This window comes from Megalopta genalis, chromosome 15, assembly GCF_051020955.1.
Source record: "Megalopta genalis isolate 19385.01 chromosome 15, iyMegGena1_principal, whole genome shotgun sequence".
NCBI lineage: Eukaryota > Metazoa > Arthropoda > Insecta > Hymenoptera > Halictidae > Megalopta > Megalopta genalis.
Genome location: NC_135027.1, coordinates 3,682,064 through 3,695,669, shown reverse-complemented (window position 1 = coordinate 3,695,669; position 13,606 = coordinate 3,682,064). Strand labels below are relative to the sequence as shown.

The 13,606-nt window shown below is 39.5% G+C and overlaps 1 protein-coding gene across 11 annotated transcripts in view; it reads right to left on the bottom strand.

Annotated features, from left to right (window-relative positions):
- Nucleotides 1-675: 675 nt before the first annotated feature.
- Rab3-GEF (Rab3 GDP-GTP exchange factor) overlaps nucleotides 676-13,606 on the bottom strand; it is a 38,745-nt gene continuing 25,814 nt past the window's right edge. For 7 of the 11 annotated variants that reach the window (XM_033485519.2, XM_033485537.2, XM_033485548.2 and 4 more), the window contains 4 exons: nucleotides 12,748-12,756; nucleotides 7,219-7,291; nucleotides 6,711-6,757; nucleotides 676-6,119 (listed from right to left, as the gene is read on the bottom strand). In XM_033485519.2, the coding sequence (XP_033341410.2) occupies nucleotides 5,574-6,119; nucleotides 6,711-6,757; nucleotides 7,219-7,291; nucleotides 12,748-12,756 (675 nt within the window). In that variant the 3' untranslated portion in view covers nucleotides 676-5,573. Of the gene's footprint in view, nucleotides 6,120-6,431; nucleotides 6,576-6,710; nucleotides 6,758-7,218; nucleotides 7,292-12,747; nucleotides 12,757-13,606 lie in introns of all 11 variants that reach the window. The other 4 variants (XM_076526534.1, XM_076526535.1, XM_076526536.1 and 1 more) reach the window with 4 other exon arrangements.

The following is a 13,606-nucleotide window of genomic DNA, read 5'->3' as shown; positions in this document are numbered from 1 at the left end:
AAGCCCGTATTTAATTTCAGTATCCTCTTTTATTGATGAAATTCTTAGCGAAAAACAATATTGTATCAATAAAAACAATATGTCTTTTATTGATCCACAATATCGAGGTATTTAGGTCATGTGCCTTTGATTAGTTTTCTGGTATAATTAATTTTATATTAATCGAATAAGAGGAATATTAAACTTTTTTAGTCCTTTATTTTGTTTATTTTTGAATAAAAAATATTTTTATTTTGTTTATTCCTGAATTAAAAAAAATATAATATGCTTTATTCGGTAAATACGCTGCTCCAAAAAATTATAATTGAGCAACTTCTACTGACGATAACTCCGCAAAAGATCATCGCACGATGATGATTCTTTTTTTAAATTAAAGCTTGAAACCTCTATTATAAGACAATGTTTCTGAATTTGAAGTTCGACGCACCCTCACCATTGTAACCCTTTAAATGTGAGGCCATGTATGTCATATTGAAAATTGTCAAACTTCACGAAATGCACGGACTTTGTAAAATTTTTTTCGCTGATACCGTTTGCACCCGAATGAAGTTTGATCCTTCCCCTTTAATTAAAAAAAAAGAGAGAAACTTGGCTGCGATTTTTTTTCGCAAAGTTACAGCACTTTAACGTGACCCTTGTTAAATACGGAGTGGAGGGAGATATGAACAGCAACACTCAAATCTACAAGTATTTATTTGGATATAAGGCGCCTACATTGCTGAGTTACTATACAATTGAATGTATCGAGCCTGATCCATTGGAACTCTAACATTAGTCCGAGACGAACGTTCGTCCCGACGAAACGACAATGATCTCGCTAAAACATTGTCCAAGCGCTAAACAGGAACTGCTAACAGTGGGCGGTAGGCAATGAGAGAGTCTCAGAAGTCAGAGGTATATCGGTGGAACTTTCGGAGCGAGACGGAATCGTCTATTCCCTCGGCTCAAAACACAGCTGTTGGCCTCTCATTAATTATCATTCTCTCTCACCTCGTTAGAAACAAGTCGATAACGTTTCCTACGATGAATCATCGACGATCGTTTCTCTATGTTCTACGTCCCCTTAGATATCGTTCTAACCATCTCTCGTTTCTCGATTCGAATCGCGGAGCGAATATATTACAAACGATATCTCTGTCTTCGTGGAACCAATTCGCGAACAAAAATATCTATCAAACGATATTGCAAACAGAAAACTCGTTCAATCTTTCGTTCGTTAAAGCCTTGCTCTCTTGTCCTGTTTTCGAAGTGATTCGGTTAATCGCGGAGGCGTAGATCGCACTTCCGAAGATTTAATCTGACAAATTTGTCTCTCATACTTTTTGACAGAAAATTTGTATTAAATCATTTTTCGGACTTTATGATATTTTAGTAATAAGTAATATTATTATAAGTAAGTAATATTCTTGTAGTACAATTTTTGTTGTATCGGAAGCGTTTCGAATTCTTTTAGTACAATTTTTTTTTGCAAAGGTGCTCCAAATTCTTTTAATACAATTTTTATTGCGAAGATGTGTCACAGATCCTTTTTTTTGCATCTATAAAATTACACTTCTGAAGATCTGAGAAACGTGACAAACTGTTCTTACGTGTTTCGTTGTTCAACAAATTTTATTTGTGTTTCCGAATATAAGAAACAAATAAACATTTACGAATATTTATAGTAGAAACAATAATTCTTATTGAATATTATCTGAGAATCAGTGAGAATGTAAGTGTTTGAAAATGTTGCGTGTATATTAATGACATTTTCAGGATCAACGGAAGTGGAGGAACGCGTTCGCCATTTTGGTGACCGATTTGAACGAGCGGTAGAGGCCAAGAAAAAGAATATTGCGATGATTTCTCTGACGGACGAGATATGTGATGATTTATTTTTTTCTTTCTGTTGCTGGGCGCATGGGGGACAGTTTGCAGAATTTCTTTGGATCGCTCGGGATCTACGTAAGTACATATGCGATTCGATCGTAAAGCCTCCTATTGTACACGCGCGAGGGTCGAACTTAAGCGTAATTAGAAGTCTAATTCTTTACATCTAGGAAATTCGTGATCACAGACGAAAACTATTATAGAAGAAGCCCCGAGCTCTTCGAAGGGGAACTATAATACTTGTAGAAAATGTTTCTCGGGTACGCTGCTGATCAGAAAATTCGAATTGTCGACCGTGAATTTGAATCAGTTGTTTCATTGCCATCTCATGTCATGGTCTATAATTAAATACTCCTTTTAGTTTGTGTAAATAAACTGTGAATATTTATGCAATCTCTGTAAAGATTCCAAACTAGTTTAAGTCATAGATCGCAAACTTTAGGTCAACTTTAGGTGTACAGTTTAAATAATTAATAGAAATGAAACTAATTGATCGAATTTCCGAAATTATGGTGGTTCCATGATTTCTGAGCAGCAGCGTGCACAAAGCAATAATTAGCGTCGACTATCACAAGTTTGAGTCCACTTTTACCATTACAGTCTATACAGGAGACTACGATTGCTGCTTAAACGTAAAATCTGTAATACAAAATCAAACAGTCAATTGAAATGATATAGTGGTACTTAGTAAACATTGGTCTCCAACTTTTGATAGATGAGATGACAGACATGATGTACGATAGTGTCGGGAGAACAATGATAATGTGGAGGTTCCAAAGTCTTTTGTATATTTCAATCTTCCCGCCTTGTCACCGACAAATCCGTGGAAAACAGTGCCGAACAAATTCGAGAAACTGCGGTCTGCTACTCGGCGGGAAAAACGAAAAATCAACACTCGACATTACATACGTACAATCGACATTGTCCGTAATAAAATATAGACGTACGAGTTGATCAATAGACTCAAACAATCGGGAGAAATTTTCATTGAAACTTTCGCACGAAATTTCCTTTTTCCCCTCGGATTCATTTAACAATCACTCTTTCTTGACTAGAAACTGATATTGCTGTGATCGATCTACATTTTACTTGAAAATTTGGATCGACGTTGATCTCTCAGCGCGTTTCCATCTGATCATCAATTCCCGCGACAGCATCCGCGCAAATGAAACCGACAGACAGAGAAAATGAGAGAGGGAGAGAGGAAGAAAGAGAGAGAGAGAGAGGGAGAGAGAGAAAGAGAAAGAGAGACAGAGACAGAGAAATAGAGAGACAGAAAGTGATAGAGAGAGGTATCTATTGCATCGATCCTATTCAATATACACCAGCTATTTCATGCGACCGCATACGAAATTAAATAGCATTTTCATCTCCATCAAATTAGACGATCACAGTTACAGTCTGTTTCGATGTATTTTATACAAAATTGTTCCTCCGATTATGGTAATTAACGTTATTATTGTATCTCAGAATTGCTTTACGTGCTATTCATAGAAAACACTTCTAGGCGACGAAATAGACTCGATCCCGACAGCCTCTCGCTTCTCAACGGGATTCAATCGGACCGATTCTTCTGCCATTCGTTTCTTTTTCGTTTTCCTCTGGTTTTCCGATTTTTTCCGATAGGAGTTAGGGGGAACGGGGAATTGGGAGACGGGAAGTCGGGGATCCCCTCGAAGAAAGCAAGTTCTCAGGGAAGTATACTTGTTGGTAGAACTGGATAATGATCACAACATCGTCTCTACACGTGCACACGACTGACATTATCAAAGAAGGAAACATCTCTAGAGAACGTACGCGGACGAATCCGGCTTTTCAGAAGATTTAAAACGCCTAGAACTCTCTGTACGCGGTTCGATTACTTATTTACTGTTTTTTTTCTCTTTCTATTATTATACCACTCGAAATCCGTTTTCGTGTTGTCTCTAAATATACAATACAATGCAGTAGTCTGCAAGTATTCGTAGTAGATCGTCTTCGTCTGCTCTTTTAATTCATTATATTCTTGTTCGTCTTCGATGTTCGATCGATCGGCGCGATGGACTCCGATCTATTTTACTTCCGTTCGCTTTTTCTCATCAATTTGCACACGTAACAACTCCCGCTTTGCAAATAATTACCGCGATTGTGTCGAATCGATACCGCCAATTTTTCTGATTCCGCTTTTTTATTTTTATTCTCGTTTCGCTGGTCTGGTTCTCTGCCAATTTCACCGAATTGTACCGAATTGCTTCCGGGCGGCACGTGATTCCTCGTGGAAACCGATTTCAGACGATTGTCTGATTAAAAACGAGCCTAATCGGTGGTGACAGACATTTCGCGGTAAGCTTCGCGACCGAGACAATCGGATTTTTGTTCGTCTTTGATTGGAGAATCGTTTTCTGCCGGTTTCACGATTCCGCAGGGTGTTTTCAGATTTTAGACCAAACTGTGAGTCTATTGCAGAGATAGACACGAAGATGTTGCATTAAATATACACGAGACAATTAATTTTGATCGTAGTTTGAATATAATTCGTCTTTTAATGTTTCTTCAAGTTTTATCTTGTTATTGCAACACGTATGATGATTACAGTTTCATTTTTATTTGTTTCTAGAATGTTGTTCCGAAATCCATGTTCGTATTAAATTAGTAATTTAAACGTCCTACTAAAATTGTTAATGTATCACAATTTGGTCAGAAAATTCCGCAACACCGTACAGATCACAGGCCACCCTCTATTTCGGTCTCTATGCTCGCCACAGGTCCCGTTTTCACGAATCTCAGCCCGTTTTCATTCAATGCCTTCTCGCGTAGAGGTCTAACAGTTTCTTTCCACACATACTAGAAGAGACTTAGAGCTGACTCTCTGGGATAGCGTGAGGATGATACTGGGCATAGTTTTACGAGCGATTCTGAGTTCCACGAGATGGAAGATCTCGCTTTCACTCTGGAGCTCCGGTTGATGCCCGTTTCTATGGTTATTTATGAACGCTCAAACGTTGGTCGTCCATCGATTCTACAAATTCGAGACAAACTAAGTAACTTCATTGGACTGTTTTAGGCTGGTAGTAAAAGATGGATATTTGCGAGAGGAGTAAAAATGATTTCTGGGAGGACCCGAAAAGTATTTTTAGGAAGAGCTATAAAGTATTCGTGGGAGGTACTAAAAAATATGGACGAGTCTAAAAGATATTGGTGGGAGGATTTAACAGAATGTGAGTAAAATATTTATGGGTTGTGGAATACTTATAGGAGGAGCCAAGAGATATTTTTGGTAGGATCTGAAGAATATGGTTGGAGTCAAGAAGTATTTGTAGGATGATCTAAAATATGTGGGCGAGAATTAAAGACATTAGTTGGAAAATCTAATAGATTTGTAAAATATTTATGTGTGGATCCTCTCTCTTTTTCAGGAGGATATGGAGAATATGAATGGAGTCTCACAATATTTGTGAAAGAACCGAAATCTGTGGGTAGAGCCAATAAGATCTCAAGAGCACCCAAAAATGGCCTAAACGTTTGAGCGTTAACGAACGAATTTCTAAGTGTCAGTTTATAACAAACAGGCTGACTACACGACTGACTAGAAACGGGCAATTCGGAGCTCCAATTGGATCACGGGACATACAGTTTAGGAATGATACTTACACCCAGGGTAGGCAAGCGTAGGGGGCACACTTATTGTAATTATGCACAAATGGGAGCGAGTGTCTGCCTCTGTGTCAGTGTTGTTTCGTGTGTGTGTCGAAGTGCGAGGTTTTTTGTTTCTGATGATTCGGAGCGATGTTGCTACCTGAGTTCGGCGGCTGTTGGTGTTGGTGTTGGTGCTGGCGTTGCTGATGACCTTGGTGCGGAGGTCGTTGTTGAGGTTGCTGAGGATGCGGAGGCTGTTGATGTTGTTGTTGCCTCTGTTGAGGATGTTGGCGTTGCTGTGACGGATGGTGTTGCTGTTGTTGAGGATGTTGGCGTTGCTGTGACGGATGCTGTTGCTGTTGCTGCGGATGTTGGCGTTGCTGTGATTGAGGATGTTGCTGTTGTTGAGGATGTTGCTGTTGTTGAGGATGTTGCTGGTGTTGTGGGTGTTGTTGAGGTTGCTGCTGTTGCTGTTGGTGTTGCTGTTGCTGGTGTTGAAGATGTTGAATTTGCTGTTGCAGTTGCTGCTGTAGTTGTTGCTGGGGTTGCGATTGCTGGTTAGGCTGTTTCCGTTGCTCCAACCCGGCGGCCAAGTAAGAGAACACACAGAGTACCGAGTAGCAGATTTGATCTGCCTGTAATCCAAATCGTGATCAGTAGGATGCGAAGTAGTTTGTTCGAAACAAATGATTGAAACTCCGGTTTAAGAAAAATTGGTATGAAACGGTATTAACGTGAGTTGATTTAAAAGAGAGTTAAGTATTTACGTAGATCAATTAAAAATACAGAGAAATCTTTTTATTTTAAAGTTTGCCAATAGGAACAAGAAAAAAATGTTTTATAATTTTCAAGAATGCTACTCTGGATTTTATTTATATATATGTAAAAGCGTTAACGTTTGAAGGGAGACAGAGTGAAGTAGTAAACGAACAAAGAACAAAACTTACGGTCGAACGTTAAACAGAACAAAATCATAATTAAAGCTTCATGCATTGTTGATCTCGGGGTTGACCTTGAACCTCAGACGAGAGTTCAGATAGCGCAAACGCAACGGAGAAAACCCTGTGCATGCAGTGGCACAATTCGTTGGCCTGTTACACAGTATTCAACCATTATAAACGACAACTGAATTCAGAACAATTTTAAAAAAGAAATCAAATGAAAGAATTGATATCATAGACAGATAAAAGAAATCAATTCATTAGACTTTCTTAGATTGTGCTTACCATTTGAGACTTATATTTACGTTGAATTACTTGTCTAGTTTTAGGATCTGAAACGCAAGAGAATTTCGTTAACGAGCTACAAACATTTTATCCGAGAAATAAAATCCTGATTGCAATTAACGATAAGAACGCGTACACTGACACTCGGTTACAATTTTATCAACCACAATCTCCATAATTATAGAATATCCAGAAAAATATTATTCAGCGATAGCGTGTTCAATTAACGATAACACGAACACGCACACCACCGTGCAATAATTTCGTACGTTATCGGCGGTCGATGCAAATAAAAAAAGAAACATTCGAATCGCCAAAAATGTATTCTTGTTCGGTTATAGCTTACGTACTTGATAACATTTTTTAAGCAATCGAAAAAGAAAAATGTTGTTGCAATACAGTTTCATTAAATTGATTTTCTTTACTACTATTATTTAGGTCGCAAAGATAACGATCTCGAGTGCCAGTGCACATACGTGACAAGGTGAACAGATGTCGCATTACTCACTGAATTCTTCCAATACAAAGATCCCATCCTGCTGAGCAACGCACTTGCGGATATGATCGAGTCTTACAAAAAACTGCAAATAACACGATCGTTAGGCATTAGTGTGGCTCGGTAATGAAGCGGTCTCGGTGATCTACTCGTACATGCACACTTGGTGATTGTTCTCTAGATTGGCCGTTTATGCCCCGGAGAAATTGTGTGAGGCACGTGTGTGTGCGAGACCTCGTTAACAACATCATCGAAAACAGGCGTGTACAGATTCGAAAAATCTAATGCTAGATATACCGATCGACGGTGGGATCAAGCTCTGAACGAGATCTCCAAGAGATCTCACTTGCTGTATCATATCGTTTAATACGCGTCACAGTGCACCTGACTCAAAAGCAAAAATCTGTCGAAAAAATCTCTCCGTTTTTAATTGCATCCTCGTACGCTATCACGGTTTTCACAGTCGATCGAGTTCAGAGAGATTTCTTCGTTATACCGAAGTTCATTGTCACCTATCGTTGCGTTCTAATCGCTCAATGAACATTGGTATCTACGTTTCTATTCGGCAGTTTTGTTAGATCTTTTTTTTTTATCGGCACGATAATTAACATTGAAAAAAGCTATACACACAGAGCTATCGTTAGTGTACTTCGGTGGGCTGCTCTTTTGGAAGCACGCTTCAGATTCCAAAGATCATGCTACGTGTTCACGTGAGAGTCTTCGGACAGCGTAAATCTTGTCGATCTTTTGTATTTCCGAAGTGTTGAGAGCGAAACTCTCGAGTGGATACGTAGCATTAGTGTTCGATGATTCACCGACTTTGATTTCCCTACTGGAAATTAATTAATGGGTTTTCTGGTGCAACGTTCGTCGTTGTATAGTTGTTAGCTCTTCAATCACAGGATTATTTTCTACACCGTTTTTTCCCTTATTTATTTTAATTAGTTCTCTCGATACGAATTCGCGAGGTTAATTGCCATTATCCGCGGCAGTGCGAATCCAAATAATTAGTCACACGCTATCGTGTTCGTCATACAAATATTGGGAAATTAAAGAACGTTGTGCAAAATCATCGTGATTTGCGTCATCTTAGGGCATTTAAACAGTTCATCGAGAAGGCACCAAAAGACCTGTTAAGCAATTTTCCGGAAGGTATAATGTTAAAAACCATGCGAAGCTGACGGCAACGTTCACGTACACAAAAATCGGAAAATTCAGAGATCTGAGATTCATCGCCTTTACTTTGAACATCTTAAAACGGTGAAGACAGTTTCGAGAATTTCAGACGAGCTTTTAAATCTTAATGTTAATGCAAGACCACTAAAAATTCTTACCGATTCTAAATAAGTTAACACTTCCACCAAACGTACTTGTGAAATTCAAACCAGATTATATTGCAATTGGTGATTTTCCAAGATCATTACTATAATTTAAAATAATTTAAAAAATTCCTATGACGTTTTTACTGTTTTGGAAAATATTTAAAAAATTGATGTTTTGTAAATATGAAAATCGAGTGAAATATCAAAATGCATAAAATTCAGTCTATCAATTTTACTTATGTTCGCCCTTTTCGATTGAGAATTGGTAGATTTCCTTTACTAATTTTCTCTAGTTCAAATAACAATTCATATAGTTCAATTTTATCATAAATGCATAAAATCCGCAGACTATTTATTAGGTACTAAATTAAGTCTGTCAGATTAAATGATCATTGGCAAACTTAGGAATCTACCACGCGAACATTATCGGTTAGAATGATTTCGAAATTAGTTCGAGGAAGCGTCAACTAGTTCTCGATGATTTTTCAGAGTGATTCGCTCTAATTTCCGTTCCACGTGCACGTGAACGAGCCGTCGACGATTCATGCGCGGCAGTTTTGAGAATGAGCACGTGAAGCTTTCAGAATGCATTGCTCGCGGCGTGGCGTCCGGCATGCAGTGCGTTATCACCGGCGCGGCGATCAAAACTCAAGTCATCCATCGATTCGCAGCAATTCGCAGCACCGATTAAAAAGCGGCAACAAGCGGTCACAAGACAGAATGCGTCTAGGCTGGCTGGTAAAATCGCGTCGCTCTACGTTTTCTCTCCACCTATGCGAAACTCTAGGCAGAGACATTGTTGAACCACGCACTGCGTGTAACAAACTATGCAAGTATATACATACATACGTGAAGTATGTACGTATACCATAATATATGTATATACGTACAGGTGCCGGCCAGTGAAACAAAAGCGTTTACAAGTTCTGGAGAGTCAACAAACGGCTGTCAATTTTACGGTCGGAAGCGAGAGTACACATCGCAGGCGGCGGCCAGTCAACAATCGCAGCGATTAAATAAGTTAATTAGCGGCAGGCAGGCAACTCTGGAGATGGCCTAAACTCATCGAAATGTGAAATGTCATCGATTGCTCAGCGTCGGTCAAAAATTCTGCTATAGAAACATGTGCAACTCTAGAATATCGTCCCCGTATACGGGCCAGGGACCCAACGAATCGAATTCAGAATTAAATAAAGACAAAAAAACCGTATAAGATATACGCAAGTACACAAGTAAACAGACAAAAACTCTCGGCCGGAAACTCTTCGGCCCTCCGTCCGCCATCTTGGATGCGCTAGTGATCCGAATTCGGGGCTGTTATTGTAAGTAGTGATTCAGCCGAGCCTTTTATTAGTGCTAACGCGTGATCGCAAAACGCTCCGGATGTAAACACAAACTCGAAACATCGTGTGCAGCGGTGTCATGCTATAGAACAGCGTTTCTCGAAATGCCATCGGTCGTAACTCCACGATCAAATTATTCGTAGCCACGCGAAATCGGAATTTCTGATGATCGATTTTTACAAAAAGAAGACACATCGTATAGGTCAGAATAATATTTTTGGCTAGACACGTTGTATAGAAGATCGTTGATCTTAAACGTACAATGTATGTATTCGCGATTCTACTAGTTTTAAGCAAATATAGCCAGCGATGATCAGTTTTAAAGCTCAATCTATCAGATCCAACGGATCCTTTCAATTAGTACGTACTTTTAGATTTGCTCGAAACGGTTTGAAACAACTTTGGATTGAAGTGTCGACGAGCGTTTCGAAAAGCACTGCTATAGAGTAGTGTAGGAAAGGGTTTAATCGGCCCTCTCTCGAGTCGGTGTCCACTTGTTCTGATAGTAGTTCCATTCATAAAGTCAGACATCACTATATAGCACGAAACCATTGCTCTACTACATAACTGGCACTGTGAAGGGCGGTCTTGTAGATGGGTTTGCAAAAGCGGGCGACTTTCTTCTATTATACATATATATCGAGATCTACTCGTTCATGCAGTGCATTCAAATTCCCTTTGGATACGTACAGTGAGTCACTGAATCGTTCGCATCCCCTCTTTAATTGCCTCGAAACGATTCGCGATAATTTACCTCCATTCTGCTTGAAAAAAACATTCGGTAGACCAGCAAGGATCTTAAGAAGTATTATTACGGTTTGAAAAAGGGCATCGTTCGGTGGCAATAATTAGGGGAACACGATCGATTCCGTGACTCATTGTACAGAAAACATTCATCTCTATCGTCGTTCTTGGCGAGAAGAGTTTTTCACGGACGTATACAAGCTTCGATGAAATTCTCTTTGCACGTAAATACCGATTGTCAATCGACAGTCTGCCTGAATGCTCGTTGCTGGTTAACGTCACCCGGTTTTGCGCGTCGAACGAATGATTAAGAGTCTTTCCGGAGATCGATTACACCTCGTCGAGTCTCTTCCGGTCTTGTTATGGTTCCTGGAGGATGGATACGAAAGGCGTTTCCAGAATCCTTTCAAACACAAATACCACTCCACGAATTTGCGCGACGAGACGCAGTTTTACCGCAGAGGAAATTCAAGTTGAATATTCGCCGTCTCTGCGCGCGCAGAAAATGGCGTCCGTTCGTCGGGTTCTTCTCCACCTCGAGACTTCAGAGCGATTTTTCTGAAGAACCGTGGACTCTACAACGAAGTCTGATTCCACACTTTCGACTAATCTTCAATGAGAGAATCGTTTTCTGTCATTCTTTCCTTCAAATTCGTCATTTAACCATGATTGAAAATGGTATTATTTCGAAGAGCATCGCTTGTATTTTCGTCGATTTCGTTAATGAAACATCCAATAAATCGAATCTCTCGTTATTGTTGAACGCCCGATACTGTTATCGAACCTGCGAATAGGTCACGATCTGCAATAAATCGCGTCGTCGCGCGTCAAATCCCCGGATAAGCGTTCCATTCGGCCTGACAATTAGTTTCGTCTCAATTAAGTTATTAACGATTCGAGAAGCGCCTTTCAGATACACCCTGCGACCGGTCAACGATAACCGATCGGGTCGCGTTGATCGTTTCTGTTTCTCGCTACCTCCAGCACCAACAATGAGACTGGTGATCGATAGATTGCGATGAGTGATATAGAACTCCGTCGAAAGAAGCCGCAGCGGGTGGAGAAAACGGGAACGGTGTGTACGGGTCGGCTTGGACAGTGTACTTTCGATGACTGTGGTAGAAAGAGATGTATAATATATATATACATATATAAATGTATATATATGTATGTATAGAGAGAGTTGCATTGAGTGCACCGAAACATTGCTCTACAAGTTGCACTAAACACTACTATAACAAATATACTCTGATCTAAGTGGACGATAGATCTTTCGAGGCCGTTCGCCGTGAAGAGAATGCAGCAGACACTGTTCCGCGTATTATATTGATCGCTGTTTCAATATACCTGAGTCAGCTTCGACGATGTGTTATATATGTCATATATAGGGAACATACAGGTGCCCGTGTATATATATATAAAATATCAACGACACTCTGGTATTGTGTTTCGTTTTCTCTTCCTTCGTTTTCTTTCCTTTTTATATATATATACGTGTCACAACTAACACCGATCGATGATAGGAAAACAGTAAGGTAGACAGAGCAGATCAGTTAATTTAAATGCACTGTTAAGAGTGTAGTATATAGTAGATATATATATGGTACGTGTACACTGGGTGGTCGATTTGAAACGCATTTCGGTCGGCTTCGGTCGGGTTTGACGTTGTGTATCGAGAAAAACAATAGTTTCTATTCGCAAAACGTGATTATGCGTGACAAGGAGAGAGAGAGAGTAATTCGAGAAAGGAGAATGAACACGGTCGAGCAGTATGCTTTTTGAACAGAGTCGCGTCTTTCTCTACGTTATCTAATCGACACGGGTGATCCATTCCAAAAGAATACCGTGAGATCCGATCTTTCCATTCTATATACATATATACGATCCGCAATGTTCGAACCCGCACGAGAAAACACGCGTTCCCGGTAATATATATGTGTATATATATATATTTAATGCGTTCCGAACGCGCCACCCGGTACATGCGCACGCACGTGGTTTAATATTAAGTACGGCTAAAAGTAATGGTGAAAATAAAGAAGCATTTCCGGAACACGGCCAACATTGATTATATATTAATTAGTATACTGAGTTCATAATTATAACAAACAATGATTGAATTTGATTAGTACCTCGAAATCCTGTTTGCCCAGCCAGAAACGGGGCAATGCCGACGGACAGGACAAGAAAACAGAAAACAGAAAAACAGAAAATTAAGTCTCCGCCAAACTGGATTGGAGAGATATCCGGGTGAGAATGAATGAATGAATGAATAAAAGTTAGTCAGTGCATTGTAGGCCGGGGCTCTCGAGTACGATGGATGATCACACAGCTAGATTACCTATCGGTCATGGCCAATTAAAAGGTAGCAAAGATTTCCATTGTTCAAGGACCATCTCAAAAGTTCCCCAAGCTGAGAAAAGTCTATCGGACGAGATCAAGGTTTCTTTCTCGATCGTTTCTTTTCCCCACATCTTGTCTCTTTTCTTCTCTCATTCGCATAAACGAATAGACTTTCCTCGCGTGTATGACCACGACAAACAAGAAATCAACGAAGGGAACAAAAACAGAGGAGGAAGAAGAAGAAGATGTCGGTTTCAGACTTGTAGAGATAAAAGTAGAATGGCATCCAACATTCAATATACAAATTATAATAGATATAGTATATATATATAGACAGAGAGAGAGAGAGAGAGAGAGAGAGAGAGAGAGAGAGAGAGAGAAAGAAAGAGAGAGAGAGTGAGAGAGAGAAATATATATATATGTTATATATATATGTGTATGTAGATAGAAGAGAATAATAATTAGGTATCACTCGTAAGTTCTGTTTTCCCTAAATAGTTCTTTATATCGCCTCTCATGTAAGAGTCGTATTTATAATATGGTCGAGTATTTATGTGGAATGATTATAATATACAGATAATAAAAGAGACTGCAGCTGCACATCGAGCTCCATGCAAGAAAAACACTGATTAACGCTTCAACAAAATG